The sequence below is a fragment of the Lygodium microphyllum genome, chromosome 7 (assembly GCF_053477565.2).
Source record: "Lygodium microphyllum isolate KBCC chromosome 7, Lygodium_microphyllum_v1.1.10, whole genome shotgun sequence".
NCBI classification, from domain to species: domain Eukaryota; kingdom Viridiplantae; phylum Streptophyta; class Polypodiopsida; order Schizaeales; family Lygodiaceae; genus Lygodium; species Lygodium microphyllum.
The window spans coordinates 107619452-107646258 of NC_141141.1; the positions used below are offsets into that span (position 1 = coordinate 107619452).

A 26807-nucleotide genomic window follows, 5' to 3' on the forward strand; every position below is an offset into this window, starting at 1 on the left:
TAATGTCTGATCTTGAGGATAAAAGTTACCATTCAGAGCAAGAAACTATGCACATGATGATAATAAGCTAGAGGCGTAGTGATAGACAAATCTTGGTTTGCGAGGTGTGGGACTAGCTCCATGCCCCCTACCCCGCCCAAAAGTCTCTCTCTCTCTCTCTCTCTCTCTCTCTCTGTCCGGGCCAAAGCATTCCCGATTTTTCAATTTGTTGCTGCACGGAGCCACTCCGAAACCTCTCTGTCTCCCGTGAATGGCTTCCTGTTCTTCAGCGACAACAGTGGTCGGTTCGCCTTCCAATTGTCTCACGCCTCCTCCTGCCTCTCCTCCTCCGTCTGCTCTTGTGCTGCCTACCCTCCGTCAATCCTGCCTCCCAGCGCTTCATCGATTTGCGTCCAATCGCTGCCAATTGTGTCGGCTCCCCCGCCTGCGACTGCAGACACGATCAGCGCCATCATCTGCTGCGATCAGTTACTTACCCATGGGTACAATTCGCCCCCCCACCCGCTCCTCTCTCTCTCTCTCAAGTAGCATAATGATGTTTCACAACGGTACATAGTGTTGCGCCCTTTGGGTCGAGCACGGTAGATGCATGGACAATTTTGGCAACCTGATTACATGTAGCAGAAGTTGCATGTAGAACCTGATGCTTGAACTATATTCGGATGGGCGGAATACTGCACATCTAGCATTATGCAGTACCAGTCTTGGCAGCAGTCACATTACAGTAGTGCACTCGCATTCCGAACTACCTGTGTAACTCAAATCGCCCAATGTTATCATGAACGACCCCAGTCTTTCAGGGTCTTTCAGGCTTCCTCACACGTCATTTTCTACAAGTTCATACATAAATTCAGAGGTCAACTACTGACAAATGGATAAAGTTTTTTGAATCACTGCTTTATCATAAACAGCTCAGTTTTTCAAGGTCTTTCAAGCTTCCTAACAAGTCATTCTCTATACGATCCTATATGAACTCGGCGGTCAACTACTGACCGATATATAAAGTTTCTGAATTAGTGTTTTATTTCAAATATCAACCCTTCTCCATGGTTCAAATATCACCCTGTCCCATCTATGTCATTGGTCAAGAGTGGCTGCATTTTTTTGCACTAGCGTATTTGGTAGTAGCCAGTTGGTACCACTGTTTGGATTTAAGCAATAAATTTATACCCTCAAAACATCATTTTTAGTGTGTGCTTGTTCATTAGTTGTTAGTAGATGATCCGACAGACTGACTGTATTCATGACTCATGTTTGCAGCTGCTGCAATCAGTCCTACTGGAACAACCTTGAGGGTATACAAGCTTTCTGAACTCAGCATAACCGAACTGGATTCCTTGAAAGCCCGGCCACGCATTGATTTTTCTTCTATTTTCAATATTGTATGCCATCTATTCTAATTGTTGATTTTGTTTTTGTTTTGTTGTTGTTGTTGTGAATTTTGTATTTTGATTCTGGTCGATGCAGTGATTGGCTTTGTTCCAAACTCTCAGGTGGGATTTCTGATGATTTATTGCAGGTTAGCCCTATCGTAGATGATGTCCATGAACGTGGGGATGCTGCAGTAATTGAGTGAGTGATTAATGAGCTCAATCAAATGGGAAGTGACATGCAAAGCCATTTCTAACATCCTGTCATTTCTGTGGGGTTATCTTCTGCCTGGGTTAGTTATACTTCTCGATTTGATGGAGTAACCCTGACTCAGATCGTTGAACGAGTTGCTGATCTACCAGATCCTGAGGTACTCATTACCAGCTTAGGCTTTCTAACAACCTTACACATGCCAATGCTTTTTACAATTGGTCTGGAATTCTTATTGTAGTGTACCACATTTAAGTGCAATGCTTTGTCATTTGATTAATGATTTCAAACTCTTCAAATGTATAAAACACATCCATGCTTGGATACAGTGCTGACATTATTTAATGTGAATCAAAATAGATTGCAGGAGATGTAAAGGCAGCATTTGATGTTGCTTATGGAAATATCTATGCATTCCATGCAGCTCAGAAGAAGACTCACCAGCTTCAAGTAGAAAACATGCCAGTATGTTGCTGTGCTTATTTGAGCAAAGTTCTTAATTGTTAAGATTTATTTCCATCTACATGAATTCTCAATCACGATGTCTGGTCAAAACAGGGGGTAAAGTGCAGAAGAGTTGCTAGGGCCATTGATACTGTTGGCCTCTATGTGCCTGGAGGGACAGCAGTTTTGCCATCAACAGCCTTAATGCTTGCTGTGGTATAAATGCCTAGATGGCTTGAAGATGCATGAAGGACTTTTTAAGCCATCTTTATACAGGATGCAAACTGATATTTGCAAGTTCTTATTGCAGCCTGCCCAGATTGCAGGGTGTAAGATTGTGGTTATTGCAACACCACCTACACGTGATGGATCAATTTGTCCTGTTAAGTGTTGCAGTTTAGAAGCAAGTTGAATTTGAAGTGCTGGCTGCCTTATTGATAGGACAAAATTAGTTTGTGCAATACTTATTGTTATGAGCTGCATATCTCAGTTAAGAAAATGATGTATGCACATATGTTTGATAGGTGTTTGTGTCATGCAGGAAGTGCTATATTGTGCCAAAAAGGCTGGTGTCACTCATATTTTGAAAGCCGGTGGTGCTCAGGCAAGTTTTTAGACTCTAGTCATTTTTCTTTCACATGCTGCTTGCGGTGTATTTGAGAGGTGGCTGCGATTTTTTGGTGTGGATGTGGGGCATGATGTGTGTGTGGTTGCATGTGTGCATTATCAGGAAAGTTGTGTATTTACAAGCAGTTTATGTTAGTTGCTTTAGGCTGTTGCAGCAATGGCTTGGGGAACACAAACCTGTCCAAAGGTACGGGTAAATCTTAAAATGGCCAGTAGATTCTATTCTTCAGGCTCTGGACAGGGACAATAATTTTGCAACTTGGAGACAATGATGTGCCTGCTTGTGACAGGTTGATAAGATTCTTGGCCCAGGGAACCAATATGTGACAGCTGCAAAGATGCTACTTCAGGTGAACAAATACTTCCAAGTACTGCAAGTTGCATCTCTGCCTTATGCTCGGTATGTTTCTCAAGGTTTGAATAGGGAAAGTATAATGTTATGTTTCGCGCTAGCTTGTTAACCAACCTTACTCAAGGTTAGCAAGCCCAAGGTATAGTGGTGGTGAATAGATACTCATACCATTGTAAGTGATGCATTTGCTTTACGCTCACCGTGTCTGTTTAAGAGGGCTTAAAGTTCTGACGAGGAGTATCTGGAATTTTACGATCTTATGCTAGTTGTTAACCAACTTAACTTCATAGTTCAGGTTTGCAAAGCCCAAGTTTATGATTAGATTTTGCTAGCTGCAAATGACAGTTTGCCTGCATATCTAGGCCTTTGGGGAAGCATTCAATGTCTGAAACATCCCTATGCAGAAGTAGCTATATGGACATCTATTATATACTGATCGTAGAGTAGCTGCAGTGCAGATTTGTATGAAGGACGACATTGTTGGGTAGCAATTGATGCGCCAGTTAGAAATGTTTGATGTTCTCCAATTACACTTGTCAATCCTAGAGAAATTAAACACAAACTTGCCATGTAGAGGGGTTATAAAGATGGTTTCTTTGTAAGGATCAAGGTTTTCCAGCTTGCTAGATTGATCTTACACTTGTTATGACTGCTGCATGAGAGTGTTGTGTTTGCCTTTTTGTACACAGATAGGTTTGGATTTGATGGCCATAAACAGATGCAGGAACAGCAGGTTTTAGAATTTGTTGGACATAAAAGAGGTGCAAGGACAGCAGTTTTTCAACAGGTCACTGGACTTCAGAGCAGATGGCAGTTGGCGACTGCTTGCAGGATTGTTGTGTGGCACCTTGAGGTCATGGTTTTTATCAAATGCAGATGCTATGTATATGAGTATGGAAGCATGTTTCAAGTATGTTTGGCTGCCTTGAGCCAAAACATACTAGGCACCATTTGGTAGTTTTAGCAATAAGTATGTAGTAAGTAGTAACGGAGTTGCACTAAGAACTTCCACTGTTAAACATGAATATGTATAGAGCCCAGGCAAAGGCGAAAAGGCTAGGTAAAATTCTCTTCTTAGAAAGGCACGGTTCTCTTTAAGGCCCTGAAAAAGTCAAGTATGTTTAGGCCAAACATTCTTCATGTTTCCAAACGTTTGCATGGCCAAGGCTCAAGCATACGAGTATGATAAAAACCGTACTCTAAGACGTGTCCAGGCAAGGCCAAATAAGATGGAGGTTCAGACCAGTTTTGATTCAGCTGGTGTAGTAGTGGGAGTTCACTCTGATGGGAGGTTTTTATGCAGTTCTTGGAGGGCATGCTCAGGCTGTTATTGAAGGTCTAGGAGTGAGCAGAAATTTGGGTTTTTGCTGCTGCCCAGCTCTCGACAGCAACATAGGAAAGATAGTCACTTTGCTTTCACCAAGGAGAGGTGAGTTCCAAAGATACTTAGTCACCTTGCTTTCACCAAGGAGAGGTGAGTTCCATCCATGCATAGGTTCTAAGACAGTCAATGCCTGGATTGGAGCATTCAAATAAATGTTATACACAAAGTGTGTGCACATTCCATTGAATATTGTAATGCAAAGCTGATATAGGTGGTTGGTCCTTTCCACCTTTGTAATGCCTTTGATGTGATACTGTTTAGGTGTCAATCAAGAGATTACCCTTTGAGCCTACATGGAGATCTAGAAAAGAAGGAAGTTGGGGAGGTCTTGGCCAAGTTTGCTTTAGGATGTAAATAAATACTTGAACAAAGAAGATAAACTCAAAGTGTACGACTGTAACACAATGAAAACAGCAGAACTCAAAGGTGAAGAGTAACTCAGAGATAATGAAAATGAAGGAACATACTATGCTAATACGAATACTTTGAACCTCAAACCTCCATGTCTTGGCTGGACTGGGGCAGAGATGAGCTAGAGAATATGTCGTACTCTGAACAAATTCTGAAATGCAACATTGGGGGTGGGTATGCTTGAGTTCCTTGTGACTAAATCTTGAAGGTGCTTGGTTTGGGGGAATAAACCCCCACCACTGGTGCACCTCCACCATTGGGTTGCACATGAGTTTTCCTTTGCCTTTGTCCATGTCTGCCATTGCTCTAGTCCTGTATCCAACAAATACTATATCCAAGGAAAAAAAAATCTCGTAGTCTCTCACTTGTAATCTCTATAAAACCTGTGTGTATGGCCATTTCACCCAAAACTGTCCGAGCTTAAATTGTTACAGAAAAGAATTCAAATCTTTGGGATGGAACCATGAAACCAGTCTATGACTCATCGGATTCCTTCGATTCGATGATGAATTTAGGCAAAATTGATGGGAAGCCCCAAAATTGTGTGTGTAGGTGTGTGTGTGTGAGAGAGAGAGAGAGAGAGAGAGAGAGAGAGAGAGGATCAAAGCTCAACTGAGAGTGCAATAGACAGTGTGGAGAGTGAAGCACGACACCCAATGCAATGGATTGAAAGAGTGTAACCTGAAAGTACAAAGTACAATCCTTAAACCTTAGGGTTGTAGGGGGTGTTCACACCCGAACACGATAAGTGTCATGAGCTTTGTGCCCAGTCCACCTTGCTTGGAGGTGAGTCTCCAGCACATTCCATCCATTGGTATTGGCCGATTGAATGCCATTGGTGTAGGCTACCGTAGTGTCAGTGAGGTGTATTGGCCATGTAGTTCCATTCCCCTTAGTGCCATGTATGGTGATTTCTATCATATTTCCACTACATTTGGCTCACATATTTGCACGGTTTATTGCTATGTTTGCTTTGCTCCATATCAGAGTCATGTTTATCTCAGTCCATTTATTTTCTGACTTGTTTTTGTTGTGTTTAGTGTTGGGTTATTCCACCACAATATGTGGCTGTGAGGTTTTAGAGATGCTATGTGTTAGAGGTATCATTCCCTGGACAGCTGTGCTGCAGCAGGCAGTACGGACAGTGCAGGAGGAGCCACGTCAGCAGTCGCAGTGCAGTCGGACCAGTTGCCATGTGGCACAGCAGCAGTCGGACAGTTTTTATGCAGTCGACTGCATTAAATGCAGCCGACCTGATTCTGGCCATTTTTTCGTGGTATTTTTCTGCTATTTATAGCAGTCCTCCAGTACACTCTAGTCACTTGCATCTGACAGAGACAGCCTGCTGAGACTGACAGCATGCAGGCTGACGAGATCGAGGTCTTCAAGGCAGAGACATACACAGATATTTTCTCTACACCCGTGTATATTTCTGCATTTCTATACAGCATTCTACACTGCAGATTTTCTGTTTTTCACTGTCTCCTTCTCTCTCTCTCTCTCTCTCTCCCCTCTCTGTGTTCACTCTCTGTCAGTCTTGGTCCCACGCTTCCACATCACTGCACTCTGACATGGTATCAGAGTGGTGAAATCGGACTGACTGATTGAAGAACCTACCTGAAGAGGAGATTTCAGCGCGACACAAGGTTGCATTTCCAGCATTCGAGAGCGAGCGGGGGGGACTGCGCATCGGAACTAGGCTGAAGTCAGTGTGGGAGTGCGGGAAAGGAGTCGAGTTGGTGAATTCGTTGCAGGTTGTTGCTGTTTGAAGGGAAGGAAGGCTGTGTTTCAGGCCTTCCATTGCAGATTTTACTTTTTCATCGCCTTCGGTGGCTAAAGAAGGTTCGGGAAGCCGAGGAAAGAGCCCTAAGAGGCTGTGTTTTCACAATCATAGGGGAGACTGATTTTGCATTTGTGCAGGCATTGCAGGTGAACATGTCTATAGAGACTGATTTGGAGTTCCAGGTGATCATGGACAGGAAAGTGTTTATCCTACCGGCTCTTCCATCAGATCAGAAGCTTGATGGTGACATTACCGCATCTGGCACGTAATGTTGGATTCTAGAGTCTTATGATTTGGTGGAGTGTGTGGTGGAGGAGATTAAGCGGCCCTTCGTGAGAGATGAGTCCAAACTCTCTTCCAATGCTCGTGCGGAGTTGACTAAGGCCTAGTCTGTAAACGCCCCGAACAATGTAGTATGCTTAACAATTATGATATTCGCTTGTTTTCGAGATTTAATATAAAAGAGAATAAACACTTAAAGCTGAAAATGAAAATTACTCACAAAATTACAGCCATGAAAATGTAAAAGTAATGGAGACAAGATTGAGGGTTGAAGATGGGCAACCCCTCCCCCCCCCCCTCCCGAAGGAAATGTATTTCTGCTCAGCCCAAGTCCCTTAGGGAAGAGCTCAGTTACAATCAACCTGAGAGTGAGGAGAAGTAATTCTCACTCTCACAAGATCATGCAAAGATATACAAACACACATGCATTATCTATTATGCAATGATAAGAACTGATTTCTTTACAGTATGAGAGAAGAAAGAGGGGAAATCAGCCTTTCTCCATCGTTGATCAGCAGTACATGGATAGGGCTTGCTTCTTGTTGCTAAAATGGAAGAAAGAGCTCGAGAAGGAGGTGCTGTAATGAATTTACAGGCTTACTGTCCTGTAAAACAGCAGTGATAGAAGAGGGAATATGGAGGAATTTGATAATGGAGAAGTGGGGGATGATGATGGGGATGGATGGGGCCAGTTTCTGGCTATTTGTGGGTGCTGTACATGAGTTTACAGCAAAGAAAAATGATGCTGAATGAAGAAAAACGAGCTCTTATTTATAGGAGAGGGAAGAGCTAGTACAAAAGGGGAAAGTGGAGTAGCACAAGACAAGTGTCCAGCCACATGTCATGAGATGTGACAAGTGGTGGGACACTTGGAAACTTGTGTGACAAGTGTCTTGACACTTGTCTCTTCTCTATGGCCTTCCTTTTTGGGCTGAATACTGTCAAGAATAGAAACAACCAAATTTAGTAAGCACAGTTTGGGTACAGAATTTACTATTTTTAGAATGTCATCTCTATTTTTTAGGACTAGTATTTTTAGGCTAATTCGAGGCTCCTAAAATTTAGGGACCTCCCAATATGGGTGTCATATGAAAGCTTTTTCCGTGTACATCGCCAAAACGGTATCAGAATCTTCATGTGACTTTTCTATGCAAAGAAATGTGCATTTCAAGCTTTCAGCCCACACATGCACATTGTACAAGCATTTCATGATTATGCCATCTTGTTGATTGTAACTGTCTGTTCTGGCGGATCTAGCCCACACTTCAAGGTGTCAATCCTTTCTGTGTGCGAGTCTAACCGTGATATGCGTGAGTTCTGGTCACAGGCGCCCAATCGGCCATATAGGTGGAAGTGTGAACTATCTTTTCTCTAACCCACCGCGTGGGTCCACCATAACCTATGACCACTCATCAGTGGCCAGCTCCAATGCACTTTTCTTTATATCTAATTAGTGCAAAGGAAACAAATTTAATAAATCATTATATAGTCAAATTAATGAAAAAGGATACAAATTCTGTTTCTATAGAGTTGTGACAGTCCTCTGGCTTTTATTCAGCTATTCTCAGCTGAAAAGTTTCTTGATATGGCTGAAGAATGTTTGGGTAATCCTTCATGAATTTTTCATCTATCCACTGCGCATCTGTTGTAGGTAGATTCTTGAATTTTAGTAAGAATTTCGTGTCACAAGGCCACTTCTCGTGGTTCGATCCTTGTGAAATAAAATCTGTTCAGGTTCCAAGAGTTGCTTTGTTTCTTCAACTTCTGGGGGATCTTCAGTAATGGGTTCCTTTGGTTCTGGTCCTATGTAAGGTTTTAGTAAACTTACATGAAAAGCATTGTGTATTTTCCAATGAGCAGGAAGCTCAAGTTGATAAGAAACTTCATTTATTTTCTCAATCACTTTGAAGGGTCCAAAGTATCTACTGGAGAGCTTTTGAAAAGATGAATTTTGACCGGAACCTTGTTTGAGTCTGCTTTTATCAAACTTTAGCAAGACATATTGACCTTTTTCAAAAGTTAAAGGTCTTCTTCGTTTATCTGCTTGCTTCTTTTGTTGCTCTTGGGCAACTTTGATAGTGGCTCGAACTTGATCCATTGTTGTTTTTAAATCTGAAGCAAACTCATCAGCAGCAAAAATCTTATCTTTAGTGCGAATAATTGGAGAAGGAATCACTTTACCTTGTACTATTTCATTTGGAGCTTTCCCTGTGGATGAGTGCACTGTATTGTTGTAAGCAAACTCCAATAATGGAAGATATTTTTCCCATTGTGACTTATGTTCACTAACATAAGCTTTCAACATATCCAAAAGAGTGAGATTCATCACCTTTGTTTGGCCATCAGTTTGAGGATGAAAAGCTGAGGAGACCTTTAAAGTGGTTCCCAAATTCTCAAATAAAGCACGCAAAAAGTTACTTGTGAATTTGGAGTCTCTATCTGAAATGATCTCAGAAGGCATACCATGTAATCTGAAGATATATTGAATGAAAAGTCTTGCAGCTTGTGCGGATTTCAATGTTTTATGACATGGAATAAAATGTGATTGCTTGCTGAATCGATCAATTATGACCCAAATCATATCATGACCTTGAGGTGTTCTTGGAATACCTAAGATGAAATCCATTGTGATAGATTCCCATGGATCTTTGGGCACTGGAAGAGGTTGCAACAATCCTGGAGTCTTCTGCCTATCATACTTGGATTTTTGGCATACTAGACAAGCCTCAATGAAGTTATGTGTATCTCTTCGTAATGTTGGCCAATAAAAGTAGCGCTCAATTGCACTTAGAGTGGCTGCCCTCCCTCTATGCCCTGCGTAAGGGGGTTCATGACTTTCTTTAAGCACCTTTTGTCGAACAGGAAGAGTGACACAAAGGGGATTGTTCATGAGAAGGTAACCGTCTTTGATGGAATAATCTGGATGAGAATCTCCTTGCTGTAAATTTGACCAAATTGCTGCAAAATCAATATCTTCATCATAAGTATTCTTCATCGTTTGAAAATCTTCATGATGAGCCGCTGTAATAGTTGCAATGCGAGGCACTCTAGAAAGTGCATCAGCAACTACATTTTGTTTCCCTGGAGTGTACATAATTTGAAAATGAAACATAGACAAGAAATTTTCCCATCTTGCATGTTTCTCTTGCAAATGCTTTTGAGTCTTGAAATACTTCAAGCTCTGATGATCAGTTTTAATAAGGAATTCATTGCCTAAAAGATAATGTTTCCATATCTTTAAAGCATGAACCATTGCTAAGAGCTCCTTTTCATAAATGTCATACCTTTTCTCCACATCATTTAGACGGCGGCTTTCAAAGGCTACGGCATGGCCTTCTTGATTTAGCACTGCACCAATACAATCACCGCAAGCATCTGCTTCCACCACAAATGGTTTTACCAAATCTAGAATGATAAGAACAGGTCCAAAAGTAAGAGCTGTTTTCAGCCTTGTGAAGGCTGCCTTCTCTTTTTCCTTTCATTGGAAAGAGGTCTTCTTCTTTGTAAGGTCATGAAGTGGAGAAGCCATATGTGCAAAATGCTTGATGAAGCGGCGGTAATAAGAGCATAAGCCAAGAAACGATCGCACTTCATGTACATCATGAAGATGAGGCCATTCTTGGATTATCCTGATCTTTTCAGGATCCATCTGAATCCCTTCAGAAGAGATGACATGCCCAAGGTAATTTATTTTATGCATGAAAAATTCACTCTTTTTACCATTTACCAAGAGTTGATTTTGTTGAAGTAATTGTAGAACAATCTCCAGGTGCTGATAATGCTCCTCTTCATTCTTGCTAAAGACAATAATATCATCAAAGAAAGTACCGACATATTGTCGATGCTCTCTAAAGATGCGCTCCATCATTCGATTAAAGGTGGCTGGTGCATTGGTTAATCCGAAAGGAACCACCAAGAATTCATAAAGACCGTATGAAGTGCGGAAAGCAGTTTTGTGTACATCTTGTGGTATTACCTTAATTTGATGATAACCACTCTTTAGATCAATGGGGCTGAAAACCTTTGAGCCTCCTAGACGATCCAAAATGTCGTCAATTTTGGGAATAGGAAACCGATTCTTCACAGTGATTTTGTTGAGGGCTCGATAATCAATGCACATCCTGAATGTGCCATCTTTCTTTTGAACAAGAAGAACCGGTGAACAAAATGGTGAGCTACTTGACCTAATTAGCCCACGGTTGAGTAGGTCTTCAACTTGCTTTTTGATTTCTTATGTTGAGGATGGCTCACACGGTATGGTGCTATATTAGGAGGAGAACTGCCTGGAATAATATCAATATGATGGTCTTTTGGCCTTTCTGGGGGAAGTTGATAAGGAAGATCTTCCGAAAAACAATCTTTATACTTTTCCAAGAGCTGAAGTCGCTCTTGGTTTTCAGCATTCATATTATCTTTTACATCAGTGACATAAAGCAAACAACATTTAACACAATCCTTAATTGCTCTAGAGACTTGCATATGGCTTACCATAGGTATGGTGTCTCCAGAAACTCCAGCTTGGATCTCGTACTTCTTGCCTTTGTTGGTGAGTTCTACCTTCTTTTTTTGAGAGAAGATGGTTGAATCTACTCTATGATTCCAGGGCATGCCAAGATTCACATCGCAACCATCAAGGTCTCCGATACAGAAGGTATCTTCGTCACTGTAGCCTTGAATTTGAAACTTGAGCTTGCCAATGTAAAGTGTCACAGTCTTCACTGTGTCACCTTCATCGGCATTTAAAGCTTGGCGAACTTTTGGCGGAGTGTCCATCTCTTCATTCTTTAATCCAAGCTCTTTAGTTGATTGCAAGGAAATGACATTTTCATTCGTCCCAAGATCTATCAAGAATAGTGCTTGCTTACCTTGCAACTGTCCCCAAGCTTTTAATAATTTGCGCATCTCTGGAGTGTGAGTTGTGTTTGCAACTACATCACTGATAGCATTGATTTTCACTGGTGACTTAGGCTTGTGTCAGAAACCTTGCTTTGTCTTTTGTTTGGACATTGCTTCGCTATGTGGCTTGTTTGTCCACATTTAAAGCACTTCCCTTCTTTCATGAAGTGCTGCTTTTCTTCTTTGGAAAGTTGCTTTGCTTGTGGGTATAGATTGGAGCGAAATTGAGGAGCATTAGGAGGTGCATAGGGCTTCATCTTCTTTTGATTTGATGGCTGCTTTTGCCGCTGTTTTTGTCCTTCATTTGGGCCTGAATACTCCTCATCATCAGCTACTCGCTTCTTATCATTCTTTTGGAATGATTTGTTACCATTGTGCTCCATTTCCCATGTCTCAGCATGGTCAATGAGTTCCCTGAGACTAGAACAATGATAATGATTAAGAGCAGTACGAAGTTTAAAATGCAAACCTCCTTGAAACTTCCTAAGCTTTTTCGAACTGCTGATCTTCTTGAAATGTTGGACCTTCAAAAGTAGCTCCCAAAATCTCTTGTTATAGTCACCAAGTGACTCATTTTTCCTTTGCCAAAGCCGATCCCATTCCATTTTTACATCTCTTTTGAAATGAACAGGACGAAGTTGGCTTTGTATCAAGCGAACAAAGGACCGCCATGATTTTGGGGCAGCATGATCATATTCCAACCCCGTCCACCAAGTATGGGCTAAGTCGGTCAAATGTAAAGCTGCACACTTAATCTTTTCTTTTTCTTTATACTTGTCACGACCATACAAAATTTGAAATTGACGAATAAACTTCAGAAGAAGATCAGGATTTGAGGAACCATCATACATACTGAACTTGATCTTCTTTTCAAGTTGAGATAGTGACTTAGTCTTCTTTTTCTTCTTATGCCTTCGTCCATGTCCGGATCTTGAGGTTGAAGATGATGAAGTGCTTGATGGGGATGAAGATGGAGACAAGGGTGAAGAATGTTGACGCCTTTGACGATGATGAGGTCTTTCTCGAGAAGGGTGTGACTCTTCGTCACTAGAAGAGGGTCCATCAGAGTAGGCGCCAGATGACTTTGAAGAAGAGGATGAGCTTCGACGCAATCTCTTTCTTTGTCTTGAAGTAGAATGGGACTGCCTCTTTGGACTTCTTGATTGGCTTCTTTCATTGGTATGGCTTTGTCTCCTTGAAGCAGATGGGCTTCTTTTCTTGAATTCTTTGGGATTCTCAACTTTTTCTAGTTTGAGAAGTTGCTCACGAATTTGCCGATTCTCCTCTCTAAGACTTTGAATGGCTTGAAGGATAGCACTCGACTGATCCATTGAGACTCTAAAAATATGCTCAAGCACTCAATGCAAGGGCTAAAAACAAACAAACTTATAATTGTAAGCACTACCAGTGTTGGGGTGAGGACCGAGCCAAAGCTCTGATACCACTGTAAACGCCCCAAACAACGTAGTATGCTTAACAATTATGATATTCGCTTGTTTTCGAGATTTAATATAAAAGAGAATAAATACTTAAAGCTGAAAATGAAAATTACTCACAAAATTACAGCCATGAAAATGTAAAAGTAATGGAGACAAGATTGAGGGTTGAAGATAGGCAACCCCCCCCCCCCCCCCCCCCCCCACCCCCCCGAAGGAAATGTATTTCTGCTCAGTCCAAGTCCCTTAGGAAAGAGCTTAGTTACAATCAACCTGAGAGTGAGGAGAAGTAATTCTCACTCTCACAAGATCATGCAAAGATGTACAAACACACATGCATTATCTATTATGCAATGATAAGAACTGATTTCTTTACAGTATGAGAGAAGAAAGAGGGGAAATCAGCCTTTCTCCATCGTTGATCAGCAGTACATGGATAGGGCTTGCTTCTTGTTGCTAAAATGGAAGAAAGAGCTTGAGAAGGAGGTGCTGTAATGAATTTACAGGCTTGTTGTCTTGTAAAACAGCAGTGATAGAAGAGGGAATATGGAGGAATTTGATAATGGAGAAGTGGGGGATGATGATGGGGATGGATGGGGCCAGTTTCTGGCTATTTGTGGGTGCTGTACATGAGTTTACAGCAAAGAAAAATGATACTGAATGAAGAAAAACGAGCTCTTATTTATAGGAGAGGGAAGAGCTAGTACAAAAGGGGAAAGTGGAGTAGCACAAGACAAGTGTCCAGCCACATGTCATGAGATGTGACAAGTGGTGGGACACTTGGAAACTTGTGTGACAAGTATCTTGACACTTGTCTCTTCTCTATGGCCTTCCTTTTTGGGCTGAATACTGTCAAGAATAGAAACAACCAAATTTAGTAAGCACAGTCAGGGTACAGAATTTACTATTTTTAGAATGTCATCCCTATTTTTTAGGACTAGCATTTTTAGGCTAATTCGAGGCTCCTAAAATTTAGGGACCTCCCAATATGGGTGTCATATGAAAGCTTTTTCCGTGTATATCGCAAAAACGGTATCAGAATCTTCATGTGACTTTCCTATGCAAAGAAATGTGCATTTCAAGCTTTCAACCCACACATGCACATTGTACAAGCATTTCATGATCATGCCATCTTGTTGATTGTAACAGTGTGTTCTGGCGGATCTAGCCCATACTTCAAGGCATCAATCCTTTTTGTGTGCGAGTCTAACCCTGATATGCGTGAGTTCTGGTCACAGGCGCCCAATCGGCCATATAGGTGGAAGTGTGAACTATCTTTTCTCTAACCCATCGCGTGGGTCCACCATAACCTGTGACTACTCATCAGTGGCCAGCTCCAATGCACTTTTCTTTATATCTAATTAGTGCAAAGGAAACAAATTTAATAAATAATTATATAGTCAAATTAATGAAAAAGGATACAAATTCTGTTTCTATAGAGTTGTGACACAGTCTCATTGGGACAAACTGAATGCGAGGATTCGTTCTTTTCTTTTTCTGTCTTGTACTATAGCCGTGATAGCCCACATCGAGCACTTGACGGTGGCTCGAGAGATATGGCTAGAGCTCGACTAGATGTATAACCAGATGACCCTGATGAAGAGGGTTTCTTTGGAGGTGCAGATGCGGACCTTGTTCGTGAATAAGTCTTCTTCGCTTTAGGAACACATCAACAAGCTTCGGCAACTTCTGATGCAGGTTTAAAATGCGGGGAAGCCTATTTTCTCCGAAGGCATGGCGATCACTTTATTGTCCCAGTTGCCCCCACGATTTAGTACCTTTTATCCCGCTTTTATTGTCTTAGGGTGGGAGTCGACTCTTCGTGCTGGGAAGAGATGATTCCTATGGTCTTGGACCAAGAGGAACAGTTGAAGAGACAGAATGCTTCCAAATCGGAGGCTTTGGTTGGTCAAGCCTCTCAGAAGAAGGTGAAGGACCAAAAGGAGGACAACAAATCCAAGAAGGACAAGGAGAAGGAATCGATCTGCCATATTTGTGGTAAGACTGGTCATTGGAAGAAGGATTGCCTCCACAAAGATAAGAAGGACACCAAGAAGGACCCGAAGGATTCTGGAGCGGTGGTTGCATCCTCATCAGCTGCTTTTCTACACTTAGCGGTCATTGAGGACTCTACATTGAAGACTTCTGATGTTGCAATGACAGCTCCCCAGGATCGAGAGTGGATCGTGGACAGTGGTGCCTCACGGCACATGACTCCTTCTCCCATTGGTGTTACCCATTTGCGACCTTCGCGTGGGCAGATTTTCATTGGAGACAGCTCTTATGTGTCTATTGCTACGCGGGGTGAGATGCAGCTGATTCCAGATGGACGTGGTGGTACCCACACTTCTGAGGTGTTGCATGTATCAATCTTGAGGTATCATTTGCTTTCGGTCCATAAGATTTGTTCTCTTGGTCTCTTGGTGGAGTTTGACAGTGATGTTGTTCAAGTTCTTGATCGTGGATCGAGGAAGGTTCTTTCTTCAGGATATGAGGAGAATGGCATCTAAACATTGAAGTCTTCTATAGCTCTTACCTCTCTTCTTCTTACCTCTTAGACATAGTCTGAACTATGGCATGCTCGGTTTGGCCACTTGAACTATGAGTATCTTCGGAAGGCGTCGCGATCGTTTGTGTTAGGTTTGCCGAGCCAATAGCCATGTGTCTCTTGCATTCGTGGGAAACTGCATTGAGATGCGATTCCCAACAAAGCTTCACGGCGGTCTACTTTACCTATGGAGCTTGTATCTATGGATCTTTGTGGTCGAGGACCGAGTCCCTGAAGGGAAGCTTGTACTTCATGTTGATCGTAGATGACTACAACAGGATGACATGGACTTATTTCTTGACGTTGAAGTCGGAGGCTTTCTCCCACTTCAAGGATTGGGTTTTCTTTGAGGAGACCCGATCTGGCTGGAGACTGAAGACCTTGCGCTTAGACGAGGGTGGTGAATTTGTGTCTAATGAGTTTGCTTATTTTTGTGCAGATAGGGGCATTCACCAAGAGTTTGCTAACACCAACACTCCTCAAGAGAATGACATTTTGGAACGGAAGAACCGAAGTGTGATCGAGATGGCGCGCACATGATGGAGCACTGACAGACACCTCAGTTTGTGTGGGCCAAGGCAGTGCCTACTGCAGTTCGCATCCTCAATTGCTCTCCCACTTCGACAGGATGACACCTTTTGAGGCTTACTTTGGGATTAAGCATGATGTCTCTTATTTCAGGATCTTTGGGTGTGATGCCTATGTGCACATCCCGAAGACACAGCTTGACAAGTTTGAGGCGGCTTCCCAACGACAGGTTTTGGTTGGTTATAGTTCCTAGTCCCAAGGTTATCGGTTGTTTGATCCCATCAAGTGGGATGTCTACACGAGCCGAGATGTGCGGTTCGTGGAAGTTCAGGCCACAGAGGGGGGTGGGGAGCACCCCGTCCTTGGAGATCCAGGGGAGCGTTGGGCTCCCGAGATAGTTCCTTTGGAGCCAGAGCCTCTTGATGGAGATTCTTCTTCACTTCCACCGGCCACCCTAGTGGAGCTTCCGCCAATGGATGTACTCGAGTCTTCAGCAGATGGAGAGCGACGGCCCGCCCGGCCTCCTCCTCGTTGGGCCTGTGACACCTTCGAGATTTAGGGATCGAGGGGGTCGCTGAGGAGTGGGAACCGCAAGATGGATCGTTGAGATCACGAAGGAATTAGACACATTCTATGGAGCTTGTTTGCTCTAACTATTGTTTGATGACCCGTGTTATGCACGATTGAGAGCCCACTTCTGTGAAGGAGGCTTTGCAGTCTGACCATTGGCGGAAGGCTATGGAAGTCGAGTTGGAGGCTATTGAGAGGAATGGCACTTGGTACCTTGTGCCTCGTCTCTCTCACAAGAAGGTGATTGGCGTTAAGTGGGTTTTCAAGACCAAGTACCTTAGTGATGACAATGATAAGGCTCGCCTTGTTGCTAAAGGTTTTGCTCAACGCCCCAGCATTGACTTTCATGATACTTTTGCTCCCACTGCTCATGTAGCGACTATTCGAGCTGTTCTTGCCTTGGCTGGCCATAGGAGATGGCCTGTCTATCAGTTGGATGTGAAATCGGCCTTTCTCAATGGTGACTTGTAGGAGGAGATCTATGTAGAGCAGCCTCCTGGCTTTGGATCCTCGGACGGGAAAGTTTACAGGTTGAAGAAGGCCTTGTATGGCTTCAAGCAGGCTCTGCATGCATGGAACGAGAAGATTAATTCGTTTCTTCAATCAAAGTTGGGATATCGGCGCTCCAAGGCCGATCCGCAACTTTATGTGCACACTTCCGAGGCTAGTCATGTGTTGTTTGTATTGTATGTTGATTCGATTCTTATAGGTACCCATGCACAAAAGGTCCAAGCGACCAAGACAACTTTATATTAGACGTTCGAGATGATGGATTTGGGGCTTCTTCATTTCTTCTTGGGTCTTGAGATTTATTAGTCTCAGAGGGGGATTTTCATCTCTCAGCAAGATACATTCAGGAACTCTTGGTGACGTTTGAGATGGAGACTTGCCGGACCATTTCTACTCCTATGGATCCAAATTGGAAGGCCACTTTACACTCAAATTCTCCCTTGACGGATGCTTCCCGCTACCGTCAGTTGATTGGATCCTTGATTTGGCTACTCAATACTTGTGTTGATCTTTGTTTTGTTGTGGGTCTTTTGGCGGGTTTCATGAGTGAACCCAAATAGGTGCATTGGCAGGGTGCCTTGGGGATTCTTCAATATTTGAGGGGGACCTTTGACTTGGGGATTTCCTATCTAGCAAGTATAGAGACTTCAGATCTTATTCTTGTAAGTTGGAGCAACTCAGATTGGGCTGGCAATGTGGACCGCCGGCGGTCTACTACATGCTACTGTTTTACCTTGGGTACAGGTGTTATCTCTTGGAGTAGTAAGAAGCAGCCCACAGTAGCCCTTTCTTCTACTGAGGTGGAGTATCGGGCCGCTCTTCCACCGCATGTGAGGTTGTGTGGATTCGGAGTTTATTGGAGGAGCTTGGCTGCCCCCAAACTCGTCCTACTCTTTTGCTGTGTGACAATGAGAGTTGTATTGCCTTGGTACGGAATCTTGTATTTCATGCCCGGATGAAGCACATTGAAGTCCTGTCTCAAGACTGTGACAACTATTACTTTTTTGCTGATTTCTTTATTACTACTTTATTTGGTTTTGTCTTTTTGGAAGGATCCCTCTTGAAATCTAAACGCCTAAGTTGCATGGCCAGTAAGTGAAACGGACAGGAATGTCCAATGAATCAAGACTGGACAGTTAAGGTCCAGTACAAGTCTGGAAGAGACTAATGGCACTGTAGATTGACAAGCCTGGAAGAGACTTGTGAAAGTGTATATGGACAAGTGTGTTGAAGAACTAGCTTGGAAGAGACTAGTTCAAAGTGAAGATGGACAAATCTGCAAGAGATTAGTCCATGTGGGGTCATAAGTGGAAATTCACTTTCAGTTGAGCTACATTGCAAATTTGGATGTAGCCATAGTCTGCAAAGATGGTCAGAAGACTAGTGGGGATGCAATGGAAGCAGCTCCTAAAATTTAGGGAGTTACTATTTTTGGACCCCAGAATTTGTTCGCGTCATTATCTTCATTTTTGCAGGAGGATTAATTTTCTGGTCTGTGCCGAGGTCAAATTTTGCACGGATCATAGAGAATTTTAGACCGAAAGGTTTAAATAGGAAAATTGTTACGTGTATGCCATGTGTCACGATTTGGGCATAAATTCCCAAAAGAGAGAGAGAGCAGCACAAAAACGAGTTTCAATGCATGAGGGTCAGATTGGAGCATGGAACTCATGGGGCTGAGGGCAGATTGCTGCAAATACATCAGCTATGGAGGGTACTTCTTCATCCCTGACTCATGTACAAAGGTTGAGCTTGCTCCTCCTAGGTCACTCTCTCCTTATCTGAGCAGATGGATTATGTACAGTGTTGTGGGCTAATCCGATGGATCATGTACAGTGTTGTGGGTTTATGCATAATTGCCGAGGCAAGAGCCTCTTGAACAGGTACAGGGTTTGCTAATTGCATTCCCAAGCAGATACTTGTGTGGAAAATGCTGTTTTCCTGAGATTTCTCGCATGAAATCTCGCAGGATTCAAAGGGCAAGTGGCCCATAAGGTGCAGGAGCCCATTGGCTACGCACACAAGTGATTGGCAAGTAAAACAGGGCCCAAAACAGGAAATTACAGCCTGCTGTATATTTTTGCAGGTTTAGGTTTTTGGACATTTTTGGTGTCTATTTGCTTTAGAAGCTTCAAGGAAGCTCCAGGGACACTGTACATGTATTTTGGAGCAGTTTAAAGACAAAAACCAGAAAATTCAGCGTGCTGAATTTCTTACCAGGCACTTCATTGAGTGTGTTTAGGTGTATGGAGGCACCTATTGAGTAGGGATAATGACCAGGTCAAGTTGTACTGCCGTTATGGTGTCGAAATCGGGTTGGAGCTGTGTTTCCTTCTCCACTTTGTACAGGGACAGCTTGTAGGCAGGTTATTGTGGGATTATCCCTTTGTTAATGAATAAAGAAATACCGCAAGGGGCGCTTGACTTAGGGGCCAACAGGGTGTTTGTGTCGCAATAGGAGCATTCTAACTTCCTGTGTTTCTTCTTGGTTCTATGTCTTTAAGTTCAGGTAAAGTGGGCGACTGTGAATTGGGTGAAAGCATTTATATATTTTGGTTGTACACTACCGCCCTTTTCAGTGAACAGGCCGGTTTCAGATCCAATATCACTTCATTCAGGAGAAGCTTCTAGATGGGACCATTGATGTGGAGTACTGCAAGACGGAGGATAATCTTGCAGATTTGTTCACGAAGGTGCTTCTCTAGGCTATTCTTTGGAGACATGCAAGATCCCTCAGTCTTTTGACCTGTCTAGGATCTGAGAGGGGGTGTTAGAGGTATCATTCCCTGGACAGCTGTGCTGCAGCAGGCAGTATGGACAGTGCAGGAGGAGCCACGTCAGCAGTCGCAGTGCAGTCAGACCAGTTGCCATGTGGCACAGCAGCAGTTGGCGGACAGTTTTTATGCAATTGATTGGCTGCATTAAATGCAGCCGACCTGATTCTCGCCATTTTTTCATGGTATTTTTCTGCTATTTATAGCAATCCTCCAGCGCACTCTGGTCACTTGCATCTGACAGAGACAGCCTGCTGAGACTGAGAGCACGCGGGCTGATGGAGATTGAGGTCCTCAAGGTAGAGACATACGCAGATATTTTCTCTGCACCCTTGTATATTTCTGCATTTCTATACAGCATTCTACACTGCAGATTTTCTGCGTTTCACTGTCTCCTTTTCTCTCTCTCTCTCTTCTCTCTGTGTTCACTCTCTCTCAGTCTTGGTCCCACGCTTCTGCATCGCTGCACTCTGTCATGACACTATGCTGATAAGTTTTACTGGTTTCACTTGTAAGTTCATTCCAATCTGTGCAGAAATTTTTATGATTGTTCCTTGTAACAGTTTACTTTTTTTGTTCAGAACAGTGAGGCGATGATATCTATTGATATGCCTGCTGGTCCATCCGAAGTTTTAGTAATCGCTGATGCAGCAGCAAACCCAACACATGTAGCAGCTGACCTCCTCTCTCAGGTGATTTATATGTGGTGAAGAGAATATTTTCCTCTGTTATCCAAGTTTTTTTTGGCAAAGCTCTATTTGTTGTAGTTGCCATTGTGCACGTACTTACTCAGTACTGCTGGTGGTTTCTCAGGCTGAACATGGACCTGACAGTCAAGTTGTACTAGTTGGCATCGGAGATATAGACTTGGCAGCTATTGAAGTTGAATTGAAGAAACAATGCAAGGATTTGCCTCGAGGAGAAATAGCCGCTAAGGCCCTTACACACAGTTACACTCTTCTTGTCTCTGATATGGCAGAGGTAAAATGCTGGGTTCTTATTTCTAGCCCCTCTGTGTCATATTTGAAACATCTTAGGACCTGCAAACTTATTTCATTCAGAGCAGATTAATTTAGAACAGCTTGTGCAATTGCTTCTTTGACTTTTTCCGATAGTCATGTTTATCTGTAAAGGGTTATTGGACCAGGTTGCATATCTTAATTCTGGCCACTGCTCAAGGTAGGTCTGCATATCATCAAAGGCTATAGCAAGCATGGTAGTCCAAAGTTGTCAAAACTTAAGGAGTCTTCACCATTGTTTGTGGGCATAGGCATGCTTCCATGATTATACAGAATCTGAGTAATTTATACATTGTCTTATATGTATGTTTTTTAGTTAGGAAAATTGGGGTTTTTCAATTGGCCAGCTTTGGGGGATGCACAAAATATGCCTAATGTAAACATTGTCTTTGTTTTTGGAAATAGGCTTGTACTTTTTCCAATCTCTATGCTCCAGAGCATCTGATAGTGAATGTTGAGAATGCTGAGCAATGGCTGGATCACATTCAAAATGCTGGTAAACTTTTTACATGTTTTCTTTGATTTATTCTTATGCCATTTTTTTTGTCGACTAGAGTTCTAGTTCATTGTTTTGGCAGGCTCGGTTTTCTTGGGGAGGTGGACTCCCGAGAGTGTTGGTGATTATGCTAGTGGGACAAATCATGTGCTACCAACGTATGGCTATGCACGCATGTACGGGGGGGTCTCTTTAGACTCGTTTATGAAGATGATGACTGTGCAATCATTGACTGTGGAAGGTCTTAAGGCCCTTGGTCCAAGTGTGGCTAAAATGGCAGAAGTGGAGGGCCTTGATGCACACATGCGTGCTGTGACTTTGAGGCTACAAGACTTGGATTCAAGAGTACCAGCAGTTGAAGCATTGAGTACATGATGCATGAACACTTTTTAACGTTCTTGTCTCTCTTGGGGTTTTCTTTTCTTGCCTTTCCTCATGAAACAATGCAGTTTTCTCGAAGCATTGTTTCTGTGTACCATTATTTATGCCCCCTTTTTATCTTCTTGGGTAGTGCAGATATAGCCCAACATTGTGGTGGAGGGCTGTAACGGATCTCATGTTCTTAATTTTCTAACTGAGCATGGTGAACATAATTAATGCTGAGAGCTTTGGACAATCATTATGCGGCTTTGGGTTCTAAATCAGTATCTTTTGATTTGGACAGCTACTTTTTGTATAGAGTAAAGGGACACATATCAGATGCTGAATGTCATATTGTGGACCCCTTATTAGACTAAAGTTGTGAGCAGCAGGAGTTCGAAGCTTACATGTACATTGTTTTGCAAAATTTTTGATTGATATAAACAGAAATATGGACTACTGGTATTGTGGTTTGTTGCATGATGGTGAGGTTTTGAGTACTAACATTATACATGAAATTAGGAAAATTAGCTTCAGTGTGGAGATTTTTGTGCCTTTGAATCCTTTAAAAACATGGAGATTGTGTGCATCCATTTGTTTGAAAAACATAACTTGAAGAGAGTTTTGTGTCATGTGAAATTGTGTGGGAGACAGGTTTCTTTTTTTCTGGGCAGAAGGGCACCGGACCGGGGCGGGGGGGGGGGGGGGGGGGGGGGGGGGTGTGCGCCGGGCGGGCGGGGAAAATGCGATCAGCTAGACTGAGGACTTACTAAATGATATTGGTATGCGCTTTACATGCTTGAAGAGATACAAACTCCACATGCATCTGTGGCCCGCTTGTCGGATTTATAAGGAGCACTTTTGCAGCAATTCAGGCCATCCCTTAAAACTCTTTAGATACAGATAGAGAATGGGAGAGATAGCAAGATACCCATAGTTGCAGTATACATGTTCAATCAAGATTTATAGGCAGGATATACTTGTAGACTCGGTTGACTAGCATATGAATACACCAGAGCACATATTCATGTCATCAATTTGGTGGTGGTCTAGCAGAATTAGAAAAGTAAAATGCCTTAAAACAGAGCTATTCTTTGGAAATGCTAATGTGCTTTGAATTCATGTATATTGGCAAGTACCAAAATGTTTTGTTGCCTTTGGAATAGATACTTCGATCAATTCCTTGGCAATTGTATGTTTAGTAGGTTTTGCTTACGTTTGATGTACATATGTTTTTGAATGGTGTTTGGAACAAGCTCCTTGTGATGCTGCCTTGGTGATACAAATAGGTCACAACTGAAATCCTCTCTTTGAACTTGTTAGGGAAACATTTGGTTTAGGACCACCAAATTGAAATGCCACATTGTTTCTTTTCAGCTGGAATAGTTGGGAAGAATACTCAACAGTTTCCAAGGCCGTTTATCATTTATGTACAAATTTCAGTCTCTCTAGCTTTCCTCCGCACTGTATAAACCTTTAGCTCCATGGAACTTCAGCCAAGAGACTTGTTAAGATGGCTTGGCCTTTCCCATCTAGTCTATTTTCTAAGGAAACAGGTTTCCTAGATGATGACATTCTCCACAAGTTTATTGGTATTGTTGGTATGGGTATGCTATTAGAACGATTGACATGCTCACATACTCACTAGCTCATACAGCAATTCATTGATATCAAATTGCTAGTTGCCAATGCCATTAACAAAGTGCAGAAATAGTTTGGCAATGGATTGAACACATTGAATAGGTAGTTGAATGAAAGGATCAAGGATCTTGAATTTAAAATAGAGGGCTAGGACGAAGAGATTGCATTGCTCAAGGAGTTGGAGGAGACACAAATTAGTTCTAGGCTTGTCCCAACTAGTGTGGTCTAGTTTGGACAAAGTGCAGAAATAGTTTGGCAATGGATTGAGCACATTGAATAGGTAGTTGAATGAAAGGATCAAGGATATTGAATTTAAAATAGAGGCCTAGGACGAAGAGATTGCATTGCTCAAGGAGTTGGAGGAGACACAAATTAGTTCTAGGCTCGTCCCAACTAGTGTGATCTAGGTTGGAGGTTGGAATCCAAAGCAATGCTATAGAGCTCTCTTGGATCAGAGAGGAGAAATCAAAACCAAAGTGGTAGAGATCTTTTGGATCAAAGAGATGCATTAGCTCCAAAAGAAAAGAGGAAGAAATGACAAAGGAACTCACTTCTTGGGTAGAGATGCTCAAGAAAACCCAAAAACAAGTGGAAGTAGCAGAGTAATGGATCCAAATGGCCAAGACGCTTCTACATCCACAACAACTATCATAAATGACACATCGGAAGAAGAATAAAGGAGGAAAATGAGAGCACTTTAGGTATAGGTGGTTGGGTTGAAAATACATGGGGTGGAAAAGGACACCAACGAGCTATATATAAGATGAACATCAAGGATAATCGACATGTCTACGTGGAGTGTGGGTAAGAAGGCTATCCACATTATGGTGGGGGAGAGTTCAAAAGAGAGTGCCATCCTTTGCTTCACCACCATGAATGTTAAATAGTGAAAGGCACATATTTGTTCCTAGGAGACGACCTCACATTGACTTAGTAGGCTCACATAAGGGAATGTATGCCAATAATTAGGGCAACTAGGGTTGGGGACAAGTTGGCCTTCTATAGAGGGGGGAAAGTTGTGATCATGGAGAGATGCCCTGAATGATGGTGAGAAACTTATGGGATCGTCTTTACAACAATAGTTCGCAATTGCAATGGAGCCTTGCAATTAGATGTGGGGGCATTTGAGGAGACATTCAGTGGAAGACATAATATTCTATTTGGAGACACATCAAGGTCCACACACCACACTCCCAAATTTGGTAGGATATAAATGGGAGTTGGCATATAAGATGGAGACATGCATAGATCACACTAGCCATGGTTCAAGTGGAGGGGCAATTTTGTTTGGAGAGGAGCTACACCTGATGATCTAGGTAATCCAAAGGGATGAGCATGCTAGTGTGGTTGAGATTGTGAGGTAAGAAGTATACATAGTACATTACCAGGTAGTTGCTTCCTCCCCCCCCTCGATATTTGGATACGCCCCACCCAAGGGGGAACACCATGCATGGCCTTGGACGAGGACATCTTGGAGTATTCGAGAGAGCGAGATGTCATTCTACAAGGAGACTTTAGTGCTAGGACAACTTGCCACCAGGTATCTTTCTTTGATACGTTTGAGGAGACGCTATAGAAGTAGGATGTGGAGGAGATGGAGATGGAGCAACATTCAAAAAGTATGAAAGGTATCTTGTAAAGATGGGCACGGCACATGGACTATCCATACTCAATGGTCTAGCTAGATATCCACTATTAAATGCATTCACATATTACCCTCGTCAACATGGTGCTAGAAGTGTAAACTATGTATTTGCCCCTTTGATGCTTATATCTCATATTTTGGATCTCATACTCCCACCACACCTCATTAGAGTTGTAGCATATCATGCTTATTGATCATTGAAAATAAATCTCTAGTTCACCCATGGACCCCTCATGTCGCTCATTGACACTTGAGGTGTTACTTCTCTAGAGAGACATGATATCTACTCAACAAGATCTTCATACTATTATATGATGCTAATCTCCACACTCCAGGTATCTTTCTTTGATGCATCTGAGGAGATGCTACAAGAGTAGGATGTGGAGAAGTTGGAGTTGGAGCAAATTTCACAGGATATGGGTGAATTCATAGAGTATGAGGAGTATCTTGTAGAGATGGGCATAACACATGGACTAGTCATACTCAATGGTCTAGCATTAGGGAAGATTTGGACTCAAGTTTGGGCCTTTTAGTTTTAGAGAGCGGAAGCCTCTCAACCAATAGGAGGGAGCCACCGTTACAGTAAAATAGGGTTTTTTCAAATTTGAAGTCTTTTATCTCATTTTTGCAGATTTTTGAAAATAAGCATTTTTAGGTATTTTTGGAGCATAAATTCGTGGAGGCACAAGAAACAAGAGGTATTGGCACAATTAAAGACAGTAGATGGAGACATTTCTTCTCAATCCCGCATAACCTTGTAATATCCTGGTCGTTTTCTTGAAATTCTTGAATAATACACCCAAACGTTTTCCCTCTAGTGTAGTATCCCTCCCTTTTTCCAAAAAACTCAAATAGTTCAGCAAAGTGCATGTAATCATTTTTGCACAAGATTATGTCCAAAGTGAAACATAAATTTATTGTCTGCAAATATATGATTGCATCGTAAAATTTGATTCTGACTTTATATTACACGAGATGGCATTATGTGAATGGAAATATCGTGGCCATTTATCAAGACTTATAGATGATGCTAACAATCCTATGATGATGTTAGAGGTTTGGTTGGAGGATGAGCTCTTAATGATGCTCAATGTAAGGGAAAATGTCTCTTTACATCAAGTGCGAATGGACCTAACAAATGAGGACCTAAATATCCATGCTGCTTATTTGTTCAAGTGCAATGGTTACAATGTAAATAGAACATGTAATCCAAAAGTGTGATACATTGTCTAAGATACATTTTTCCTATTTGCAAATAATGTGAATCACAGTGAACCTTATGTGCAAGTGCCCCAGAGAAAAGAGAGAAATACTTTATGTAAGGACATTCACACTTTACAAGTTTTCCTCTTGCTTCAACCTATCGAATAGTACAAATGGAAATATATATGCAAAATTGTAAGGAGGACCAAAAGCGATACAAAAACTATTTGAATTCCATTTCCAATGATGGCAATTTGATTACAAAAGCTTTGGATTATGTACAAGAGGAAATTTTTTGATTTGAATACTATAATTTT

At 42.2% G+C, this 26807-nt stretch overlaps 1 protein-coding gene across 2 annotated transcripts; it reads left to right on the forward strand.

Moving 5' to 3' along the window:
- Positions 1-157: 157 nt before the first annotated feature.
- Positions 158-22471, forward strand: HDH (histidinol dehydrogenase). 2 transcript variants are annotated; one of them, XM_087681806.1, is made up of 14 exons: positions 158-482; positions 1261-1382; positions 1520-1572; positions 1669-1741; positions 1942-2046; positions 2140-2241; positions 2336-2407; positions 2567-2629; positions 2798-2839; positions 2943-3052; positions 20713-20818; positions 20940-21107; positions 21551-21641; positions 21724-22471. In XM_087681806.1, the coding sequence occupies exons 1-14, from the start codon at positions 251-253 to the stop codon at positions 22014-22016; spliced, it is 1632 nt and encodes a 543-aa protein (XP_087537932.1). In that variant the 5' UTR covers positions 158-250; the 3' UTR covers positions 22017-22471. The 2 variants fall into 2 exon arrangements, with proteins under 2 accessions (XP_087537932.1, XP_087537933.1); XM_087681807.1 differs by having other exon boundaries at positions 2943-3002; positions 20708-20818; positions 21724-22470.
- Positions 22472-26807: the final 4336 nt, after the last annotated feature.

Bases quoted from the DNA above. Each gene is read 5' to 3' on its own strand.
- HDH (XM_087681806.1), top strand. From the start codon at position 251: ATGGCTTCCTGTTCTTCAGCGACAACAGTGGTCGGTTCGCCTTCCAAT. The intron at 1,742-1,941 runs GTACTCATTACC...GAATCAAAATAG, and splicing joins CTGATCTACCAGATCCTGAG to ATTGCAGGAGATGTAAAGGC. The intron at 2,630-2,797 runs GCAAGTTTTTAG...TAGTTGCTTTAG, and splicing joins TGAAAGCCGGTGGTGCTCAG to GCTGTTGCAGCAATGGCTTG.